This window comes from Chiloscyllium plagiosum, chromosome 4 (assembly GCF_004010195.1).
Source record: "Chiloscyllium plagiosum isolate BGI_BamShark_2017 chromosome 4, ASM401019v2, whole genome shotgun sequence".
In the NCBI taxonomy this organism is placed as follows: domain Eukaryota; kingdom Metazoa; phylum Chordata; class Chondrichthyes; order Orectolobiformes; family Hemiscylliidae; genus Chiloscyllium; species Chiloscyllium plagiosum.
This window is the reverse complement of record NC_057713.1, coordinates 22,460,748-22,484,754: the sequence shown is the minus strand read 5'-3', so window position 1 is coordinate 22,484,754 and position 24,007 is coordinate 22,460,748. Positions and strand designations below refer to the sequence as shown.

The following is a 24,007-nucleotide window of genomic DNA, read 5'->3' as shown; positions in this document are numbered from 1 at the left end:
TCATGCTGTCTGCCTTTATTCCTGATGAAGGGCTTTTGCCCGAAACGTCGATTTTGCTGCTCGTCGGATGCTGCCTGAATTGCTGTGCTCTTCCAGCACCACTGATCCAGAATCTACAACGATTTACTCAATACCAATTCACTGATTTTTCTTAATATCTTCCTCCTTTCCATTTCCTGAATTATTGCTGCTTCTGCAATGTAACATATATCCTCTACAATGAAGACTGGTGCAAATTCATTTCCTTATTTTCCATTATTAACTCTCCAGTCTTAATTTCTATAAGATCCATGCTCACTTTGCTAACTCTTTAAATATTTTGAAGAAACCCTTACTCTTTGTCGTTTTTACTAATCATCACAGATAACCTTTGAGATATTTATTTAACAAAAATACATCTCTCTTCCTTTAAAATGCTTAATGATTCCACCTCCACCAACTTTTGAGGTAGGAAGTTCAAAATTTGTGTGATCGTCTGGAGGTGAAAATAAAAAAGCTAAGTTGAGGATTACTTAATTGGGGAATGATTGCAGAATGCCAAGGTGCAGAGGGATCTAGGTATTCCAGCCTAGGCATTTTTATGCAGGGACAGCAAGTGACAAAAATGGCCGTTATCCTTTATTATAAGAGGAATTGAACATACAAATTAGGATGCAATCCTTCAATTACGTAGGTCAGTGATGAAACCAAGTCTTGAATACTATGCACAAATTTGGTCTCATTAAAAGAAGGATGCAGATATGTTGGTGGTTATTCAGAAGAGGTTTACGAGTCTGATACTTGGAATGAGTGGATTGAATTTTGAGAATGGGTTGGAATTGGATTTATGTTCAGTGCAGTTTAAAAGAGTCGGGGTGATTTCTTTGAAGTGTCTCAGATCCTGAATAATCCTGACAAGATGCTTCTTCTTGTGGGCAAGTCTAGAACTAAGGAACATTGTTTTAAATTAAGGACTGGCGTTTTGTCTCTCAGAGAGTTATACAACATTGGAACTCCCTGCTTCAGAAGATAGTAGTAGAAGGTTCATTAAGTATTATTAAGATCAGGGTAAATTGACCCTTATTAAGCCAGTGAATCAAAGGTTGTTGGTGAAAAATGGATTTGTGGAAATCAAAGCACTAACATATCAGCTGTGGTCATAATAATCGAAAAGCAGTGTCAAAGTTTATTCATTTATATATATATATATATATATATAAAATGAAATCATGTGATCATCCACAGCAAGCTTTCTTGGACGGACTGATTACAAAGGCTATTCTTCCTCAGGCAGCTGAGGAAATTTGGCATGACAGCAAATACTCTTGCCAATTTTTATAGGTGTGCCATTGAGAGCATTCTGTCTGGATGTATCACTACCTGGTAATGACACTGTACTGTTCGAGATAGGAGACAGTTACAGAGAGTGGTGAACTCAGCCCGGACAATCACAAAGGCCAAACTCCCAACTATAGAATTCATCGATGGAATGCATCTACCAGGCCCACTGTCAAGGAAAGGCCGCCAGCATTCTTAAAGATCCATCCCACCCTGACAATGTTTTTCTCCAACTCTACCATCAAGAAGAAGGTACAAAAGCCTGAACATGTGCACCAACTGTTTCAAAACACTTTCTACCTGACTGTTGTTAGAATACTACATGGACTCACAAACTCTTAATATTCGCTTGTACGTGTGTTTTTGTTTTTGCCGCTGTTTACCTATTATTTACTTATCTATGCTACCTAACTGTGTGATCTGCTTGTTTTGCTCGCAAGACAAAGCTTTTCACTGTGCCTTGGTACACGTGGCAATAAATTCAATTCAATTCAATTCAATTCAATATGTCAGGAGAACAGATGAATAAAGGAATGGAGGAAGTATTTCCTAAAATATTCTTTCTCTTCAGAAGTTTCCACTGGGTTCACTGATGGGACAGCTTGGCAAAGTATTCTTCTATTAGTTACTGATTATGGATTGATAGGATAAGCCACACAATCTAATTCTATTTTCTAGCCTTTGGACTATAGCTCCGCAGGTTACAGCACTTGAGATGCACGTCCAGATACTCTTTAGATGAGTTGAGGATTTCCATCTCTATTACCCTTTCAGGTAGCAAGTTCCAGCCCATGTTCAGAATCTTCCTAGCCACTGAGCAATGTTGGGAATTCATGAGAAACTTGGGAGAGTTAGGTGCGCTGAAGATGTGTTGCTGGAAAAGCGCAGCAGGTCAGGCAGCATCCAAGGAGCAGGAGAATCGACGTTTCAGGCATGAGCCCTTCTTCAGGAGCTCTTTTCCAGCAACACATTTTCAGCTCTGATCTCCAGCATCTGCAGTGCTCACTTTCTCCTAGAATTAGGTGCAATCAGGAGTAAAGAGATTAAAGTTATTATGTGGAAAAAGTCCTACTTTCCAATTAAGTTTAGCAAAGCAAGATTAGATCCCCACAAGTAAGTGTCAAGAAGCCTATTTGAATCAATTAAATCCTCACTGTTACATCAACACACCTCACTGATATGTAATTTTGCATTCTCCCTCCCACCAGATAGAAAATAATTCCAAACAGAGCAGCTGACTTCTGACAGAGAATTTCAAGCAGTTAGCGGATACTCCAGCTACCATTTGCTCCTCTAGCCCTTCAACCTGGACATTAGGCATCAACATCCTAGAGCATGCTCCATGGGTAACAACTGTTCTACTTCACTATCTAGAAGGATGTCCAGATCCCACTAAAGCAGACAGCTGCAGCCTGCCAAACCTTGACTGAGAGCACAGCTAGACTTCCAAATAGTGCTGGGGTTGGGCAGTCCCAGTTGTGTCAATGCTTCTGTCTTTGGTAGATGGGAGAAGATGACAAAGTATGATGCCATATGGGCGAGATACATGGGTTAAGAAGAGAGTTATGGAAGGTAACATACCAGAGATCACAGAGAGAAAACCAACATTGAAATCCAAAACTGATACAGCTGATTCTGGTTAAATTGAGCCCTCTAAGCTTTGTAGAATCCTGCTAACTATGTGCAAACCTGGAATTGTATCAAAGCTAGAGATTGATTAGAAGAATTCTTGAGGTAAGTTCCAGCATTTAGATTAGATTACAGCGTGGAAACAGGCCCTTCAGCCCAACAAGTCCACACCGCCCCGCCAAAGCAAAACCCACCCATACCCCTACATTTTTACCCCTTACCTAACACTACGCGCAATTTAGTATGGCCAATTCACCTGACCCTGCACATCTTTGGACTGTGGGAGGAAACCGGAGCACCCGGAGGAAACCCACGCAGACACGGGGAGAACGTGCAAACTCCACACAGTCAGTCACCTGAGGCGGGAATTGAACCCGGGTCTCTGGCACTGTGAGGCAGCAGTGCTAACCACTGTGCCACTGTGCCGTGTTGCCCTTCATCTTTCCATTCAGGGAAGAATTTCTAAAAAGAATACTGCAAGCATACTACTTACAGAGTTATGTAATGATATTTTTATTGTACCTCAATCAAATCACAGTTTTAAATATTTTTGTTTCCATCTGAAATAGCCATTAAAAAGGTTAAAAAAAAATCCAAGATCCTCCTAGCAGGAGAAAGAAGGAACATTAATCTATAGTAATCAATATTTGCAGTCAGACAGTTTTCTCTTTCTGTGACTGTCTGGGGAAAATGAGGACTGCAGGTGCTGGAGATCAGAGTTGAGAGTGTGGTGCTGGAAAAGCACAGCAGGTCAGGCCGTATCCAAGGAGCAGGAGTATCGACGTTTTGGGCATAAGCCCTATATCAGGATTCCTGATGAAGGACTTATGCCCGAAAAGTTGATTCTCTTGCTCCTCAGATGCTGCCTGACCTGCTGTGCTTTTCCAGCACCATACACTCGACTTCAAGCGATTGTCACCCAGCTAGATTAAAAATTGAACAAATTATTGAATTCCACTGAAGTCTTTCATATGAACATTATTTATTATAATTTTAGGAAAAGTATAATAAAGGCCAAAAATAAAACACTCATTTAGCTCAATGTCACATCTTGCTTTGTGTGAAGTAACTTAGGATGTGTTATTGTATAAATATAAGTTTTTGTTGTTCATCCCACAAGTTTTCATCTCACATACTGGAACTCTTTTACTCCTTTGAACATTGCTGTAGGGTCTGTTTGTTTTATCAATCTAAAATAACTTCAGTGAATAAGGTGAAACAGATTTACCTTTGAAGATCCAGAAATGCCCCCAAGTTTCTATACAGGACAGTTCCTATCACATAAACTGAAGATTCATCTGGCTCTGCAAATATAAATACAGATTTATCACTTACTTGTGTACAATTGTTGGTAAGCAGAGACAAGTTATTTACAATGAACTGAAACACAATTTCAAAGTAGTTAAAGACATCTTCCAAAAGAATTGAAGAAATCTTACAATCATTGTAGAATATATTCTTTGGGGAAATCATGTAAACTAGAAAATATCATTGCAGGAACTCTCTTTCATCTCTGACCTTTAATAGTCACTGCTCCTTTCAGGACTTGTTAAATCACATTGTCCACTTTGACAAATTTTGACTTTGGTCATGCCCTTTAATTGTGATTTTAAATAGCTGAATGAAGCTTGATGACTTCTCATTCCTGCTGCACTCCCTCTCTCCTCACCCACGGTAACAGTCCTGAACTGCCATCCTATTCCCCAGTACCTTCAATGGTCACTGATGGAGCAGGTCTAAAATATTGAACTGGAATTAAATGTTTGGGAGATGTGAAACTATCTATGTTGCTTTATATATTCCATTCTCTTTTGCACCATTGTCCAAAGTAGGCTGGGTGGCACAGTGGCTCAGTGGTTAGCATTGTTGCCTTACAGTGCCAGCAACCCAAGCTCAATCCTCACCTGAGGTGAATGCCTGTGGAGATTGCATGCTCTCCCTGTGTCTGTGTGGGTTTCCTCCCATAATCCAAATATGTGCACGTTAGGTGAATTGGTCATGCTAAATTGCCCATAGTGTTAGGTGCATTAATCAGGAGTAAATGTAGGTGCATGTGTCTGGGTGGGTTACTTTTCGGAGAGTCGGTATGGATTTGTGGGGCTGAACGGCCTGTTCCCAAACTGTAGGGGATCGAATCAATATGATGCCAATTTATTTGCATCTGTTACAGAAGAAAATATAAAAGTCTTCTTTGGACAACAGTACAATGAACAATAGCAATTAACTTGTGATTTTAAATTAACTTGTGGGTTTAAAACTGAAATATATGGTTAAATAAAAAGATGCAAGTCCAATTGAATGCTTGCCACTGAACACATCAGTAGATTGATCTAACAATATAATATGGCATGCTGCACTGTCAGAGGTACTGTCTTTTAGACCAGATATGAAAACAAGACCTTGACTGCCTTCAACTGTCCATAAGAGATTTTGTGACATGATTTCATGGTCAGTTAAGTTGTCTTCACCTCCCAGTTAACGCTTACTTTATTTTCAATGGATCAGGACCCAGAAATGAACACTCAGCCCATGTGTTTAAGTGTCTCAAATTGTACTTCAGGTGTTAACTGACCGTAACATTGCACAATGAAGGCGGCATGGTGGCTCAGGGTTATCACTGCTGCCTCACACGGCCAGGGTCCCAGGTTCGATTCCAGCCTCGGGTGACTGTCTGTGTGGAGTTTGCACATACTCTCTGTGCCTGTGTGGGTTTCCTCCCACAGTCCAAAGATGTGTAGGTCAGGTGATTTGACCGTGCTGAATTGCTAATGGTGATTGGTGCATTTGTCAGAGAGAAATGGGAATGAGTGGGTTACTCTTTGAAGGGTCGGTGTGGACTTGTTGGGCCAAAGGGCCTGTTTCCACTCTGTAGGGAATCTAATCTAATGTGTTTGTGCAAATCCCTGCAATTGGCAGTATTATTTAAATTCAATTGTTTTGTAGATTTCTGCTGAGCATCGTTAATTGTCAGAATCTTCAAACATTAGGACAAGGGAGATCAGTATTTGGATCAATGGTGCTGGAAGAGCACAGCAGTTCAGGCAGCATCGAGGAGTTTCAGCAAAATCGACGTTTCGGGCAAAAGCCCTTCATCAGGAATAAGGGAGATCAGTATACCCATTCCTACTTAAATTTAATCAAAGCCCAACCTGAAAACTAACAATCTTAGAAAGGTGAAAATTTTAATGCAGTGAAAGCTATTTATCCACTTGTATGGGTAAATAAGCAAACTATTTCACTTAGCTGGCCAGCTTACCCTTAAAAAGTAAAGTTACCATAGGGCTGCTTACATTAGACAGAGAGACAACTGCTAGTGGTTAACCTGAAGGTCACCATGCCTCAGACAAGGGAAGAACTTGAGAAGGAGAGTCCTTCATGGTAACCTCAACTGGTAGATGAGGTGGTTCAACCATAGAAATTGAATCCATACTGTTGGCATTACCCTGCATTACAAACTAGCCATCCAAACAAATCATATCTATATGTCACTAATATCTACCTTCCACTAGGCAGCTTAGGTTAAAGTTAGGGGAGAAAGTGAGGACTGCAGATGCTGGAGATCAGAGCTGAAAATGTGTTGCTGGAAGTTAAAGTTAGGGCCTGTTTTTATATTCCCCATTGCAATTTCCTTCAAATATAAGCACAAAAGAATCAAGCCAACTTGACAATTAACAGAAATTAAGAATGACAAATGAAAGGTACATTCTCACAGAAATCACATTCCAAAGAAACCTCAACCTTGACAGAAACAAAACAGTTCTAGTTCATCATGGATGTGCAGATTTCAAATATTTCTTCTCAAAAGGGCTATGTTGGCTTTTCATTGAAAATGTTTGACACCTCTCTCTAAATGCGGCTTCAGGAACATTCCATTCAGGGCAGCACCAGGCAGAAGCCTTCAAAGTAAATTTGATAAAAGAAACCAATGTACAGGAGGAATGCTATTGTGTCCAGATCTTAGGATGTCAAAGACAGTCAAGGCTTTATAACAAGAGATTTGATCAGCCGATGTGTCAATGTAAGATAGCCCTCTACAGCAGCCAATAGGGTAAAAGGAAAAGTAGAATTTTACTGAAAGATGCGTGTGAAAAAATAGCAATTAAGTCATGATAAAGTGGACTGAGCAATACCAAACCATTAAATGAAATGCAGAAGTTCACAACATGCTTGCCAGCTTAGATTTGTTTACATACATTTTAATTCAAAACAGATTCTACTCCATGCACAGAATTTATCAGCTATAGACACTTTCATTTTAGTAATGGCCGAAATCTTCAGGTCCCAGGATGTTTGGAGACCAGAAGTATGATTGAAGGTGTACGTTGACATCTTGAGGAAGTCCAGATGCATGGACTTCCTAAATGAAAATTCTTCAGGAAGTTTTGACTTTTGATAGGCAGTTCCATTGCTTTGCAGAACACTTTAGTCAGAGCCTTCAGACCATTCCATGGTAAGTACATTGCAGGATCACAAAATTGTTACATCTTACATAAATTAGAAGGACCCCATTCTGCTCATTGTGTCAGCACTGTCTCTTTCGGTATTTTGGATTAGTGTCAACCTCGTGCTTTTTCCTCTATTTCTCCTGTATATTACTTCTATTTAAATAATCATCTAATCCCCTCTGTCTTGATTGAGCCTACTTCCATTACATTTCCAGGCAGCACAGTTCAGACCTGGACCACCTGCTGTGCAATCTTTGTATTGGCCTCTCACAATTTTTTTCTTTTGCAATACACCTGAAAATTGTAAGGTATGGTTCAAGAGCCTTTTTATGTGCAGTAATTATTTCTCCCTAGCTATTCTAACCATCCTTCAGCTCTCCAAGGGAAACAAATCCTCAAAATTGAAGTTTCTCATGCATGGGACCATTCTCATACACCTTTTCAGCTCTTTATTCAATGCATTCACACCCTTGCAAAAGTGAGGTGCCTGGAACTATACACAATATCCATTTGAGGTCAAACCAATGTTGCATGTAAGTTCAGCATAATATCTCTGTTCTTGTACTATATGCCCTTGTAATGAAGTTTGAATACTATATGTCTCATTAATAACTCTCTCTACCTGTCCTGCCACGTTAATGATTTATAAACATACACAACTCAGCTCTCTATGCTGTTGCACATCCTTTAGTACATTTTATTTAATACTATCTCTCCACATTTTTATACCAAGTTGCATTACCTCATACCTCTGAGCCCTTTTCAAGTTCTACACTGTCCTCCTCAATGTTTATAATTCTCCCAAATTTTGTGTTATCTGCAAACTTTGAAATCATTCCCTGCACACCAAGATCTTATGTAGTTCAAATACTGATCCCTGGGGAACTCCACTACAAAACTTCCTCCAGCCCAAAAAATATTGATTAACCATTGCTCTCTGTTTCTTGTCCCTAAGCCAATTTTATATCCGTTTTGCTCTTGTCCATTGTATTCCATGGCCTATAATCTTTCTCCTAAGTCTGTGTGTGACACTGGATAAATTAAATTGAAATCCTTGTACACTGCATCAACAGCCTTCCACTTACTAACCTTCTCTTTTACTCCTTTAAAAAAAACTTCACGTTAGAAACAAACTTCCTGTAACAAAATCATGCTGTCTCATCTGAATAACACACATTTTTCACTGTGACTGTAAATCTAACCTGAATTACTGTTCTGAGATGTTTCCCCACTACTGAATTAAAATGACTGGTCTATAATTGCTGGAAATATCTTTACAATCTTTTTGATCTAGGATGTAATGTTTGCAATTCACTAGTATTCCAACACTGAATTCATGGAAGATTGAAAGATAATTGCCAGTGCCTTTCAAAATTCTTCAACTCAGTTCACTTCCTTCAATATCATGCATTTCAACAGATCAAGGTGCCTTACAACTTTCAGTTCAAACTGCTTATGCAATGATTCCCTCTAAGCAATTTTACTTCCTTCTGAAGACAGAGTTTCTTCCTTTGTTACACTAGCCTGGGTAACATCTGACTTAAGATTAAAGATACAAGCTGCAAAGTGTACGTATAACACCACAACCATTTCTCTTGATACCCCATGTGACTTTGCAAATAGTCCCTAATTGGTACTATTCCTCCTTTGCCATTATTTTACTAATACTGAGCTTAAACGAGTCTCTTTCTGTTAGCTTGCCAATCTTTTTTTTTGTAATCTCTCTTTGCTTCTCTTATTTGCTTTGTTGCCTCCTTTCTGAACCTTCAGTATTTTCATCTTAGATCTCGTTTGCATTTACGACCAGATACCTATGATAAACAAAGATTATTTTCTTCACTTTAATTTCTGTCCCCTTTCTCATCGAGGAAGCTCTGGATTTGTTTGTCCTACTTTTCCTATGTGAGAGAATATACCTTGACTGTGGGCCAATTATTTCCTCTTTGAAGAAAGTCCATTGTTCAGCTATGGATTTTCCGTCAGCCTTTAGTTCCAATCCATCTGGCCCAACTCTATTTTAGCCTCGTTGAAGTCCACTCTCCATCATTTAATTATTTTACTCTGAATTGACCAATGGCATCTTCCATCATCATCATCATCATAAACCTTGTGATACAATATTCACTTTCCCCACAAGGTTCCGCCACTATCACTTGACCTCCTTGACCCAACTCAGGTCGAGCAGTGCTTCCTTTCTTGGACACATATTGCTGTAGAAAATTATTCTGAACAGAATTGAAGAATGCCTGTCTCTCGCTGCCCGTTAAGCTTTCAATATCCCAGTCTTTATATGGGTAATTAAACTCTCCTATTGTAAGTACTCTATACTGTTTATATTTCTCAGTAATTTTCTTGCAACTTTGTTTCCCTGTATCTTTCCCATTAGTTGGTGATAGTAAATTGAGCAGTGCAATTCCAACTTTCTTATTCCTTAGGTTTAAACAAATAAATTCTCTTCCTGAATGCTCTGAAACATCCTGCAATGCTCACCTTAACCAAAAACATCACCCCTTCTGTTTTCTCTCTTTCTTATACTTACTGAATATCTTGTAACCAGGAATGTTTTAACACTTAGACCTCTGCTTTCTTGAGTCATGTCTTCATTATCACGACAATATCATGATCTCATATGTCAATTTGTATCTGTAATTCCTCATTTTTTATTCATTAAACCCTGAGCCTTCACATACACTCTGCAGTGTAACACTGATCTGGACTTCTCCTTTATTCCAACTCCACATATTAATTTACTGCTTTCTATTTTAGTGCAATCTGCTTCTCCCAGCTTTTCATTCAGCCTGGTGTTGATCTTTAATATTTTCTTCTGGTTCCCACACCCTTGCTGACTTAAATTATATGCTTCCACTGAGCAAAACGCTGCACAAGGAGCTCAGTCCCAGCTCTGTTCAAATGTAACCCATTTGCATAAAGCCCTCTCTCCTGCACATTCATCTCACCATGTGTCATCTGTCTAATCAACTTGCCTACATGCAACTTCGAACTCACAGCAATGTGGATGACACTTTTCAAGATTATTGGAGTTAAAAGAAAGTTCACAATAGCAGGTGCTTTACAGCGAATTGGCTCACATCTTTCCTGTAAGGCCACTTTTAGATGTTTTCCAAACACAGAGTATGTCTGACTGTCCAAGCAGCCAGGAGGATGGTGGAAAGCCTTAAGCCTTAGTCTGTCTTTTCACACACAGCCTAAGATAGCTCCTCCCTCAAGGGTCTGACTATTCTACACCACCAGCACCACCTCAACCAGCACCATCCTGCCCTGGAAACCAAGCACTGGATAATAACCCAGAGATGGTTTGATGGATTGGTATATCATGTAAAACTTGAGTAATTACACGTCTAACCTTTCCCATTATAATCCGCTCTGACTATTCAATACTATCCCTTAATTTCCTCAACTGTCCAGAAAACACAAGTATGTTCTCTTCCAACATGGATCTGACTACCACTCAATCACCTGATTATACTGACACCCTGACTATTCCCACAACAACCCAACTAACCTCTGACACAACAAATTCCCTGACCCACCCTAGCACAGTTATAGGATTGGACAAAGTCAGCAGGGATTCACAAAGGGAAATTATGCTTGACAAAACTACTGGACTTTTTAAAAGCTCTAACCAGTAGAGGTGATAAGGGCAAGATAGGGAATGTGTTTACTTGGACTTTCAGAAGGCATTTGATAAGTTTCCACAAAAGAGATAAGCATAAATAATTCACTCATATGGAATTCGGGGTAGGATACTGACATAGATAGAGAACTGGCTGGCAGACAAGAAACAAAGAGAAGGAAGAAACAGATCATTTTATGAGTAGGTGGGAAGTGAACAGTTGGGTAGCCCAGGTATCTGCACTTAGATGCCAGCTATTTGTGATATATAGTAATAACTTAGATGTGGGAAATAAATGTAATATCTCCAAGGCAGATTATTATCTGAATGGAGATAGATTGGGAAAGGGGGAGGCTGTAATGAGACCCAGGTATCCTTTTACACAAATCAATGAAAGTAAGCATGCAAGTGCAAGAAGGCAAATTGTGGGAAAAGATCTGCCACCCTAACTACCCACATCATGGCCACACGGAACACAGAAATCAAGCCTGTCTAAACCATACAAGGAACACCCAGAATGCCTCAGCATTGACCAAATAAGCTGACAAGAGAAACCAGACATGACCATAGTCACTCGCAGACCAGTGAATACACTTACCAAAACAAACTAAAAATAAGCTTCCTGGACCCGATCAACACAGCTGTTCCAAAGCCCTAAGAGCAGTCTCGTACCCCAGTGATACCAAAGCCACACAAAGGACAGGTCACACAGAGAGGCACCAGAATACCTCGCTCACAGGAGAGAAACAATGGAAACACCATACTGCTTTAAAAGGGGCATTCTCACCTAACCTTGAAGAGACCTGAAATCTCCTGGTCCCATTAAGAACTATTTGATGCTGCCAGGATGCTACATTGTATCTACAGTCAGGACATTCTTCTGATTACCGCTTTGCAATTAACACCATCATAACTGGATTATTTAATTATCAAATACTTTGTATTTTCCCTATTTTTAATTAGCATCATTGTACAGGATTCCTATAAAACCTGGCTTGATTCTCAGTGTGAGGAAGAGAGTTTCGGCTACCTGGACAGACTGTCTGTGCTGTTTCAGCTTGGTCAGATTCTCTTCCGCAATATCACTGTGTTAATAAACTGTTTGTAAATTCCATTTTGATCTGTGTTTGTGCGATCTCTGCTTTATTGGGCTAATTTCTCTGACACAAATGGTATGTTGGCCTTTAGATCGAGAGGATTTGAGTGCAGGAGCAGAGAGGTCTTGCTGCAGTTTATATAGGGCTTTGCTGATTTCACACCTGGATTACTGGGTGCAGTCTTGATCTTCTTGTCTGAGGAAGGAAGTTCTGGCTTTGAAGGGACTGCAACAAAGGTTACCAGATTGATTCCTGGGATGGCATGACTGATGTATGTAGAGTCTAGATAAGTCTACATTCACTACAGTTTAGTAGATGAAAGGGGATCTTCTAGAAATTTACAAAATTCTAGCAGGACTAGACAGAGTAAATGTAGAAAAGACATTCCTGGTGACTGGGATGTCCTGTACCAGAGGGCATAGTCTAAAGAGATGGGGTTGGCCATTTAGGGCTGAGCTGAGGAGAAATTTATTCACTCAGAGAGTGATGAGGCTAAGAATTCCCTGCTGCAGAAAGCAGCTGAGGCTAAAACATTGAATGTTTTCAAAAAGAAGATAAATATAGATTTTAGAACTAAAGGGAACAAACAGTATGAGAGAAATCAAGAACAAGGATACTGAGTAAGATGATTTGCAATGATCATGTTGAAAGGTGGAGCATGTTTGAAGGATTGAGTGGTGATTCCTGCTCTTACCTTCTATATTTCTGCTTTCACCTAACCCAAATGCTCTGCGACCCATCTTGAGTACCTTCAATCAACTGACAAGCCCCCAACCCCCTTCACCCAAACTTGGTCCTGACCTGACAATCCCTCCGAAATGGATTACCTCATAACCAGACCCATCCTGACAGCCCATCTACCGTCCAACTCCAACCACCATCCACCATCCAACTCAACCATCCTCTTCACCAGTCAACCAACTTGCACCTTATTCTCTAGCCATTGGCACCATCCTATCCACCTACACTCTCACTCAGTCACCCACTCGCCCATTCAATAAAATTCAGACTGGGCTTTTCAACTTGCTATTTGGCAGCTTATCCCATTAGAAGGAGTGCGTGTCCAGCCTTCAGCATACCATCCTTCCTCCCTCCAAACCCATTGTGTTCTATCAGAGTTCCTTCAGAAATGCCATGTTGCAAATTTCAGAAGGTGTTGAGACACCCTAGAAAAAATGTACACAGTATTGACTCAGGACATTTTCGATGCAGCAGCAATCCAACCAGCATTATTAATGTTTGGCAGATTCAGGCCAATGTTTGCTGTATCTTAAGTTATTTGGAAAAATAAGTCGCAAACATTTCAGCTATCAATTTTTCATCAAGTTTCTGAAAGTTTAAGTCAAGTGAAGGAAGCAGACCTCCAACCCTTAATTGTCTCTTGGTCAAAATCCAAGGACTCACTCCCTAACAGTAGTCTAGATTTACCTACACCATGTAAACTGCAGTAGTTCAAGCATCTCACTAGCACCTTTTTGAGGGCAATTTAAGAGAGGCAATAAATGTTGGCACGGCCAATTATGTTCATATCTGACAAATGAAGGAAAATAAACAGTAAATGACTTCTTATTTCGATTGCTAGGAGAAAGTGAGGATGCTGGAGGTCAGAGTTGAGAGTGTGGTGCTGAAAAAGCACAGCAGGTCAGGCAGCATCTGAGGAACAGGAGAATCAACAAGTCTCTGTGCTGATTGGTCATTGCATTCGGCTGTAAACTGAAAGGTTGGTGGTTCAAGACCATTCACAAATGGAGTGAGCACTGTTCTCACTTCATCAGATTTTCCTGCTCCTCAGATGTTGCCTAACCTGCTGTACTTTTCCAGCATCACACTCTTGACTCCTATTTGAATTGCACCCAAACTGATGTTTCAGTTTTTCTTTCGACGGTAAAGGCGTTGAGCAATGACCAAGATATACTTGCTGCTGTATCCAAGTGGTGACCAGGTCACATGATGCTCCTTCAGTGACCTATAGCAGCCTCCACTCAGGTGAAATGAAACACTGCTGGCTCAAAAAAAACCTCTCATGATTTGTCTTTTATTTTAAAAGAAGGTTGAAATTCATCTCTCCCTAAATACAGGTGCCATGAATCTTTATCAGAATTGAAAAACTTCAGCTCATCCTCCTGACTTCAAAGTCTGCTGAACAGTCCATTCCACTGGGAAACACCAGTGACTGATCAATGCATGACATGGAGAACCACCGTGAAATTGTATGAAACTGTTGCTAAAGTATTCCTTTGGGGATAGTATTTGTATTCAATTCTTGTTTTCTATCACTCTGAAATGTCTACCGGTGTCTGATATAATGTTGCAAGCTCAGTACACAAGGGGCAAATCATATAAATGTTGCAGGTCTTAGAAAGCAGAACAGTGCTTTGTGACAGACTTATTTACTGCCAGATCAGAAGAACAGAATTTCAGCTTTGGGAATCTCAGCAGTGTACAGCCTTGGGAATCTCAGCAATTTGTATGTTAAAAGGGTTGGCCCTGCCAATGGTGGAGAACAGCTCTGAATAAATTGTCCACATATGGGAACTGTTCAGTATCCTAGCTGTCTTTTTGATTTGGTATGGAAGCTAATGAATTATTATGCAATAAATCAAATTATAGGTAAAAAGCTGACAATATGCTAGATTAACAGTAGTCCATGGAGCGAGCTGGCTGTTCCATGTAATTTTCCTTACTCAATTACATTGAAAAATATGAGAAAGCATAAGTGTCTGCAGCCCTTCAAACCTGTTTGTTCCAATATTTCAAACACAAAAACAAAACAAAAGGAGCAGGGGTAGGGTATTTGACTCTTCAAGCCTCTCTGCCATTCAATATGATCCGGGCTGATCATCCTGGCTTTCTCCCAATACCCTTTGATCCGTTTAGTCTGAAGAAATATATCTATCTCTTTTTTAAAAAATTAATTAGCAGGAAGAGGGTGTTGCTGGCTCTGCATTTATTGCCCATCCCTAATCTCTAGTTGAGAGTCAGCCACATTGCTGTGGGTCTAGAGTCACATGGAGGCCTCATTAGATAAGGATTGGCAGTTTGCTCCCTTAAAAGACATTAGTGAACAAGATTCTTGAAAACATTCAATGTTTTACAAAGAACAAAGAGCAAAGAACAAAGCAAATTTACAGCCCAGGAACAGGCCCTTCGGCCCTCCAAGCCTGAGCCAATCCAAATCTACTGTCTAAACCTGTCACCCTTTTCCTAAGTATCTGTATCCCCCTGCTCCCCACCTACTCATGCATCTGTCCAGACGTATCTTAAATGAATCTACTATGCCTGCCTCTACCACCTCTGCTGGTAATGCGTTCCAGACACCCACTACCCTCTGTGTAAAGTTCTTGCCGCGTGTATCCCCCTTAAACTTTTCCCTCTCACCTTCGGTGTGGACTTGTTGGGCCGAAGGGCCTGTTTCCACACTGTAAGTAATCTAATCTAATCTAATCTAAACGCCTGAGCCAATCCAAATCTACTGTCTAAACCTGTGACCCATTTCCTAAGTATCTGTATCCCCCTGCTCCCCACCTACTCATGCATCTGTCCAGACGTATCTTAAATGAATCTACTATGCCTGCCTCTACCACCTCTGCTGGTAATGCGTTCCAGACACCCACTACCCTCTGTGTAAAGTTCTTGCCGCGTGTATCCCCCTTAAACTTTTCACCTCTCACCTTGAAAGCGTGACCTTTCATTATTGAATCCTTCACCCTGGGAAAAAGTTTTGACCTCAACTGCTTTCCGTGGCAGAGAATTCCACAGGCTCACTATTCTCATCATTTCTCCTCATCTTAATCCGAAATGTTTTACCCCATATCTTTAGACTGTAACCCTTGTATCTGGACTCGTCATTCATCAGGAACATCCTTTCTGCCTAGTCCTGCTACAATTTCTCTCTAGTCTCTCCATACGTTAGTCCTGCCATCCCAGGAATCAGTCTGGTAAACCTCTGTTGTACTCTCTTCATAGCCAGAACCTCCATCCTCAGATAGAGAGATCAAAACTGCACACAATTATCCAGGTGTGGTCTCACTAAGGCTTATGTAATTGCAGCAAGACCTCTCTGATCCTCTACTCAAACCCTCTCATTATGAAGGCCAACATGCCATTTGCCACCTTCACTACCTGCTGCACCTGCATGCTTTCTGTGTCTGGTGTAAAAAGACACCTTGGGTCTTTTGTACCTCTCTCTTTCCCAATATGTCACCATTCAAGCAATAATCTGCTTCCTTCTTTTTGCTCCCAAAGTAGATAACCACATATCTATCTACATTATACTTCATCTCCTATATATATATATATATGCCCACTCAGTCAACTTGTTCAAATCACATTGAAGTATGTCTGCATTATTTTCACAGTTTACTCTGCCATCCAGTTTTCTGTCATCTGAAAATTTGGAGATATTACATTTAGTTCCCCCATCTAAGTCATAAATCCATATTGTGAATAGTTGGGATCCAAACATAGCTGGGACTTTATCAAAGGTGTTCTGAGAGTCCAAGTAAACCACATTCATTGGTTCTCCTTTATCAACTCAATAAGTTACAACGGTTAGGACTAGCCATGGCTGAAGAAGCTTAAAATGCTGAATAAAAATTGAAAGAACCATAAAATGCTGAAAGTGGCTCTCAGTTGACATTAATGGCTGGGAAAGAGTTTTAGCTGAAATAGTAGCTTCCATATTCATTCTTTGAAGTTATGAAGCCTTTCTAAAAGGAGTATATCCATGTTAACAAGATTAAAATAAGACACAGAGGATGTTGTGAATGTGAACAATGGACTCTGTTGAAACAGAAGCAAATACAGCTGCTTGTATAGAGACATTTTGATAGGGGACATCGTTGAGAAATACTGACAGAAGCCTCCATGCCAGGCTGGTCCAAAGTCTGTTATTGATCATGGGATAGAAGGGAAGGCTCTGATCCACATTCATTAACACCCGCAGGTAATTGTACCCACAGATGATAGATATGAAAAATGGAAGGTATTAATGGATTTAACTGCACTGGCATGGATTTTCAGTCTAAGGCAGATGGAGCCCCATTGTTATTGGCAGAGGTGTACTGATTAACTGGTACAGGAGCTGAAGTGTGGAATGTGATTGAATAATATGAACTGTGGATGCCCAACGAAATGTGATAGGGTGTCTGAAAAGTACCTGATTACATGGGAAGACCTAAAACTGTCTATCAACTGATCATGCATTCCATGACTAATCTGATTGCAAATGTATAAATACATATGTTTCCCTTTGTTCAGCGAAGAAGCTTCTGTACATCCTTGAGATTTTCTTGCCACTAGTGCAAAACAATAAAGCTCTTTGACAATGAAGTACACCCAAGTGTCAAGCAATTAATTAATTAAGTCAATCTGCCCCAACATATCCATGAAAAATTCCAGTAGATTTGTCAAACATAATTTACCTTTCATAAATCCATGCTGACTCTGTCTAATCCTGTCATTGTTTTCCAAATTCACAGCAATTAAATCTTTTACAAATGATTCTAGCATTTTCCCTCCTATTGATGTCAGGCTAACTGGTCTATAATTCTCTGATTTCTCTCTACTGGCTTTTTTGTATAATAGATTTTTATTAGATACCCTCTAATCCACTGGTCCAGAGTCTATAGAATCACGAAAGGTGACCACCAATGCATCCGTTAGTTCTAGAGTCACTTCCTTCAATGCTCTGGGATACAGATTATTGAGTCCTGGGGACTTATAGCCCTTTAATTCCAACTTTCCTAGCACCACTTTCTTACTAATTCTGATTTCCTACAGCTCTTCTCTCTCACAAGACCCAGTGTTCCCCAATATTAGTGGGACATTATTTGTGTCCTTCTGTATGAAGACAGAACCAAAGTATATATTTAATTGGTCAGCCATTTCTTTGCTCCCCATTATAATTTCCAATTTGTGACTATAAGGGACCTACTTTTGTCTCACTTTCTTTTTCTCTTCATGTACCTATAGAAGCTTTTACAATCAGTTTGTGAGAATTGGATGCACAATTATAATGGGACAGATTGGAAAATATTTCCTGTCTCATATTTTTCATCTTGTCATATACAGAATCAATTATTGTAGGCTGCATTCAAATTGTTTTATGTCCTCAGGGAAGTTTCTGTAAATGTGTTGCTCGGTCCTTTTCTGAAATACTGAATTGATTGTAAAACTAATATTCAACATTTTCCTTGTTGGGCATAAGTGGAGATGGATTAGACAACTCTTGGAGACACGTACATGGATAGTGATATATGGTTGTTCTGTGCCCATTCATTTTAACTTCAGGTTTCAAAATTACATAACTGCATGTAGCCAGTACGAAATGTGCTATTCACTGTCTGTCTCAAAAAGGGGTGCAAGTTCATGGAGGACCAGCACTAATTAACATTACACCGGATGACTTAAAGTCAGTCTACTGCTAGAGACATGAAGTTTCACATCATGGAAAGAGATCCCTTGGCCCAGAGTGCCTATACCAGTTATCAAGCATCCATTTATTCAAATCCTACACTTGGTCCACAACTTGTATCCAGCATTTCACATGCTCATCTCAATAGCTCTTAATATCTTGAATGTTCCTGCCTCCACCATCCTTTCAGGCAGTGAGTTCCAGATAACCATACACTCTGGGTGAAAACATTTTTCATCAATCCCTTCTAAAACTGCTACAACCATTGGGGTTGATCCCTCGACTAAGGGTCAGTGTTTCTTCCTATTCACCCTGAATTTGCCCCTCAGAACTTTGTACACCTCAGATGCCTCCTCAGCTTTCTCAGCTCTAAGGAAAACTATTCCAGCCTCGCTAATAATTCTTCATAGCTGAATAGCTTCAGGCCAGGTAATATCCTGGTGACTGTCCTCTGCACCATCTCAGGTCCAATCACATCTTTTCTAAAGTGTGACATCAGAACTGCACACAGTACTCTAGCTCTGGCCTACTTAATGTTACATACCGCTCCATCATAATGTCCCTACTCTTGCATTCAATGCCTTGACTAATAAAGGTAAGTATCCCATATGTCTTTTTGCCAACCTTATTTACCTGTCTCCTGCCTTCAAGGATCTATGGACATTTAAACCAAGGTCCCTCTGATCTTCTGTACTTCCTAAGAACCTACCATTGAGTGTACAATCCATGTTGGTACTATCCCTTGTTTTCACAGAAACATGTTGGCTCTGCACTCTCACTATTACCCTTTTGATTGTCCCCAACTGCTCTGATATTGGGTTTTCCTACAAGTAGCTTTTCCCAGTCACATTGGCCAGGCCCTAACTTATATTATTAATGTTAACTTTGTTTAAATTTAAAAACTTTATTTCTGGTCCATTGTATATATTTGGGTTCCCATGGTCAACATTATCACCACTACTTTTCTTGATTCACATCAATCACCTAGACTTTGAAGTGCAGTTCAATTTCAATATTTACAAATACCCGAATATTAGAAGCATTATGAAATGCAAGGACGATGGTGGGCAATTAGGTGACTGATGAAATTCAACGAAGAAAATTATAAAGTGGTCTATTGTGTTAGGAAGAATGAGGAGAGCCACCATAAAATGAAGGGTGCATTTGCAGTGGGATGCGGGAGGCTATAGGTTGTGTAAGTACTGACAGGATGGGAGTTTCAGACCTTGAAGGAATGCTGACATATTTCCAAGTCAGGAAAGTAAGAGCAGTTGCAGAGGATCTTGCAAGCGGTGGTGTTCCCTTGCAAAGGTTGCCCATGTCCTCTTAGGTGGCAGTGGCCACAAAGTTGTAAGCTGGTGTCAAAGGACACTTGGTGAGTTCCTGCAGCAGAATTTGTACATAGTACACACTAGAGCCACTCTGAATCAGTTGTGGAGACAATGAAGTTTGAAAATGGTGGATGAGGTGCATGTCAAGTGAGCTACATTGTTCTGGATGGTGTTGAGCTTCTCTAGTGCTGTTGGAGATGCACTGATCCAGGTAAGTGGACAGTATTCCATTATTTTCATGACTTGTGCCTTGTATATAGTAGACAGGCATTGGGGAGGTAGGAGTTGAGTAACATTCCTCCTGTCTGACCTGCTATAATAACCATAATATTTATTTGGCTTCCTTCAGGGCTGTGCTGTGATTCTAGGCAAACAGGATTTTGTTTGTATCATTAGGCCTTGATTTCCAGATGAAAAAGAGTCCATAAGTTTGAACAGGTAGGTATTCAGATATGGTGCAGTTGACCCATTTTGAAATGAAGCAATCTGCACCACTAATGTTCACAAGTGAATCAATTTTGAGGCTGTACTAGCCTCTGAGCTCAAGTAGGTGGCTGTGTGGACCGCACTATGAAAGATTGACTAATAGTCTATAATGATATGTGTGTCAGTATAAAGCAGCAGGTACCGTCCTAATGTTCCAATTTGCTTTGTGCAATCTTTGAAGAGCAGTCATTGCTGTTGTGCAGGAGAAAAAAAACAACTGATTCCAATATAAAATGCATGATTTTGCAAAGGTGAAGCAGTTGCCTTTCAATAACAATGTGATTAGCCCCAGAGTGCTTTCAATATATTGACTGACACTTGTATAGCAATCACTGAATCTCCAACACTAAAAGGAAGTGTTTACAGTGCCACCTTACCTGTCAATCCTGCAGAAAAAATAGTTTTTGAAACAGTCACTTTGTCCTCAGAATTCCTTGCCCAGTCAACCATTCCTCTCCATCCTTTCATTGGGAAATTGATATCTGTAGCTCCAACGGCTGGCCGTTTATAAATACAGATCACTGGAAAAGAAACAAGGATTAAGATTTTTGCTAGACAGAACCTCACACATTGGTGAAAAGTGATTGATACATTGTCAGGGATGCTGTTAAGTTGTGACCAATTAGACTGTTTGTGTGGAGTTTGCACAATCTCCTCGTGTCTGTGTGGGTTTCCTTCGGGTGATCCAGTTTCCTCCCACAGTCCAAAGATATGATGGTTGGTTGGATTGGTCATGCTAAGCTATCTGTAGTGTTCAGGGTTGTGTAGGTTAGGTGATTTAGCCATGGGAAATGCAGAGTTACAAGGATAGGGAAGGGGGAAAGTGTGGTGTGTCTCGATGGGATGCTCTTTGGAGGGGGTTGTGGATTCCATGGGCTAAATGGTCTGCACTGTAGGGATTCTTTGATTCTATGAAGGAAACTGAGCAAGATCAAGATTGCTTTATATCTTTTCACCACAGGATACAACAAATAAAATATCAAGGCATCTTTGAAATTCCCTCCCCTGAATTTTCAAATATATTTTCTTTCCTCCCTGCATTTTCACAGCATTAAAATCATGGGGTGAATTTAATATCAAAGGTGGAAGTCCCAGGATTGAAAATTGCCCCAAGCCTATGTGTATATACAGTCAGACATTTGGAAGAACTTTACCAGTAGCGGTCAATTAAGAGACTGAAACCAAGACTTCCATCATTAACTGTCAGTAGCTCACCTCTCAGAGGTTAGAGACAAAAAACTTCAGATACTGGAATCCAAGGTAGACAAGCAGGCGGCTGGAAGCAAGCCAAGTAGCATCAGGAGTGGAGAAGTTGACATTTTGGGTGAAACCCTTTTTATCTATGGCTTCCCTAACACCCACCCCCAGCCCTGAAGAAAAGTTACACCCAAAACGTGGTCTTCTCCAATTCCTTACACTGCTCGGTTTGCTGTGTTCTTTCAGCCTCCTGTTTGTCTACCTCTTAGGGGTGACAGTCCAATCAGAATGTCTGCTGTTCCACAGGGTCACCAGGAGAAGTGATTGCTACTAGACCTTGATGAGCTGTGCACAATTCCAACATTTACCAATTCCCAAATATTGGAAGCATTGTGAAATACAAGGAAGATGGTGGGCAATTAGGTGACAAATGAAATTTAATGAAGAGAGTTTGTAGGAAATAAGGAGGAGACACCTCCATATTGAAACATCCTTGCAGGTTCAGAATTGTTCTGATGTGCCACAGCAAGTTGGCAGGTTGGCCAATGTGATTAGAGGGTGAGTCGTCCAGTCAAGTCTTAGGGATGAATGTTGCCACTATGAGACCCCTCCATGGGGAATAGAAAGTAAATGCCCATCTACCCTGAAAGCTTGGGAGTCTAATTCTGAAGTGAAAGATAGTCTTCTGCTATAGTGGGAAACATATCAGTAAATTCCCAACTGTATCTGGCTTCTTCATCAAAATCATTGGTAGCCCATATGCCTTCTTAACTATCTTATCTACCAGAGCTATTGCTGTGGATTTATGGACATGCACTCTAATGTCCCTCAGATCCTCAGTACTCCATAGGGCATTCACATTCAATGTACAATACCTTGCCCTGTTAGTCTTTTCAAAATACATCTTCTCACACTTTTTGGGATTAAATTCCATTTGGCACTCTTTAGGCCATCTGACCAGCACATCTATATTTCCCCATATTCTAAAGCATTCCTCCTTGCCATTTACTGCATCACTAATCTTCATGTCATCTGCATCTTACTGATTATACATCATACATCATGTCTCCTTCATGATTAAGTCTATGAATATGAATCAACTGAACCATTCCCACCTACACACCTAGTCACTTCCTTGAAAAACTCAAACAAATTTATTCTAAATGATCTCCCCCTTACAAAGCTATGGAACCTCCAAGTGCAGACTAATATTGCCACTCACAAATGTTTTTCAATAATTTACCTATTACAGATGCTGGACTCATTGGTCTGTATTTTCCTGTCTCCTCCTACCACCCTTCTTGAACAATTGCATCATATTAGCTGTCCATCATCATCTGGCACTTTTCCTGTGACCAGATAGGATTTGAAAATTAATGCAAGTGAGGCTACAATCCTCTGCCTAGCTTCACACACCCGCCTTGAATGTGTATCATCTGGATCTGGAGATTTATCCACTTTCAAATTTGTCAAAGCTGCTAATATTTCCACCCTCTCAATACTAATTTGCTTAAGTATGTCACAAAACTCCTGGATTTGTATACCTGCATCATCCTTCTCTATTGTGAATAAAGATGCAAAGTACTCATTTAAAACCTCAGTATGACCAAGACACTGCTGCTCCTGACTTTGAAATATCCCAATGTCCCATTGCTAGCGAAAAGTGCAGGGATTAATATCTGAAATCATGTTAAAAACCTCCCTGCTTCACTGTCTGCTTCCGATGAGATGGAAAAGCTCTGGTCTTTGAATCAAATAATGATTTCAACTTCATTTCCAATTTTCTGCGTGCTCCCTATGCACCTTGAAACCAAGATATTTTCTACCTCAGCTTTAAGCTGATTCAACAAGGGAGCATTCACAGCCCTTTGGGGCACAGAATTTTAAAGATTCACTAATGTTTGAGTGAAGAAGTTTCTCCACATTCCTGTTTGAATTAATTCACATCTTATACCGAGACTGTGTTCTCATGGTATTGCCATGTTCACTAAACAGAGGTAATAAACTCACTGTCTACTCTGTATTACTCCTTTGGAGTAGACACAAACAAGGAACAGAGTAGACCATTTGGTCCTCAAGTCTACTCCACCATTCAACAAGATGTTGGCTGATCTGGTTTTACCTCAACTCTACATTCCTATATGTCTCCTTTCATCCCCTTGGTAATGCAATCCCCTCTGCCTTAGCAATATGTGAAGGTTCCCTCTGCAAGAGCTTTTTTATTTCTTATCTCTGTCTTAAATGGGTGACCCCTTATTTCCAAACTGGACACCTAGTTCTAGAATACTGTATGTTGCAACAAGACCAGCTCAGACTCACTGAACATGGACTGCTTCAGTATCTGTGGAATCAAAAATAGTACTGAACATTATGCAATTATTAGCAAACATTCCTACTTCTGACCTTCTGATGGAGGAAGTTCATTGATAAAGCAACGGAAGATGGTTGGGCCTAGG

The 24,007-nt window shown here is 40.2% G+C and overlaps 1 protein-coding gene across 9 annotated transcripts in view; it reads right to left on the bottom strand.

Moving 5' to 3' along the window:
- Nucleotides 1-24,007, bottom strand: part of adgrb1a (adhesion G protein-coupled receptor B1a) — a 585,075-nt gene that overhangs the window by 257,280 nt on the left and 303,788 nt on the right. For all 9 annotated transcript variants that reach the window (XM_043687845.1, XM_043687847.1, XM_043687850.1 and 6 more), the window contains 2 exons: nucleotides 20,732-20,875; nucleotides 4,175-4,250 (listed from right to left, as the gene is read on the bottom strand). In XM_043687845.1, coding sequence (XP_043543780.1) covers nucleotides 4,175-4,250; nucleotides 20,732-20,875 — 220 coding nt within the window. The remainder of the gene's footprint in view (nucleotides 1-4,174; nucleotides 4,251-20,731; nucleotides 20,876-24,007) is intronic.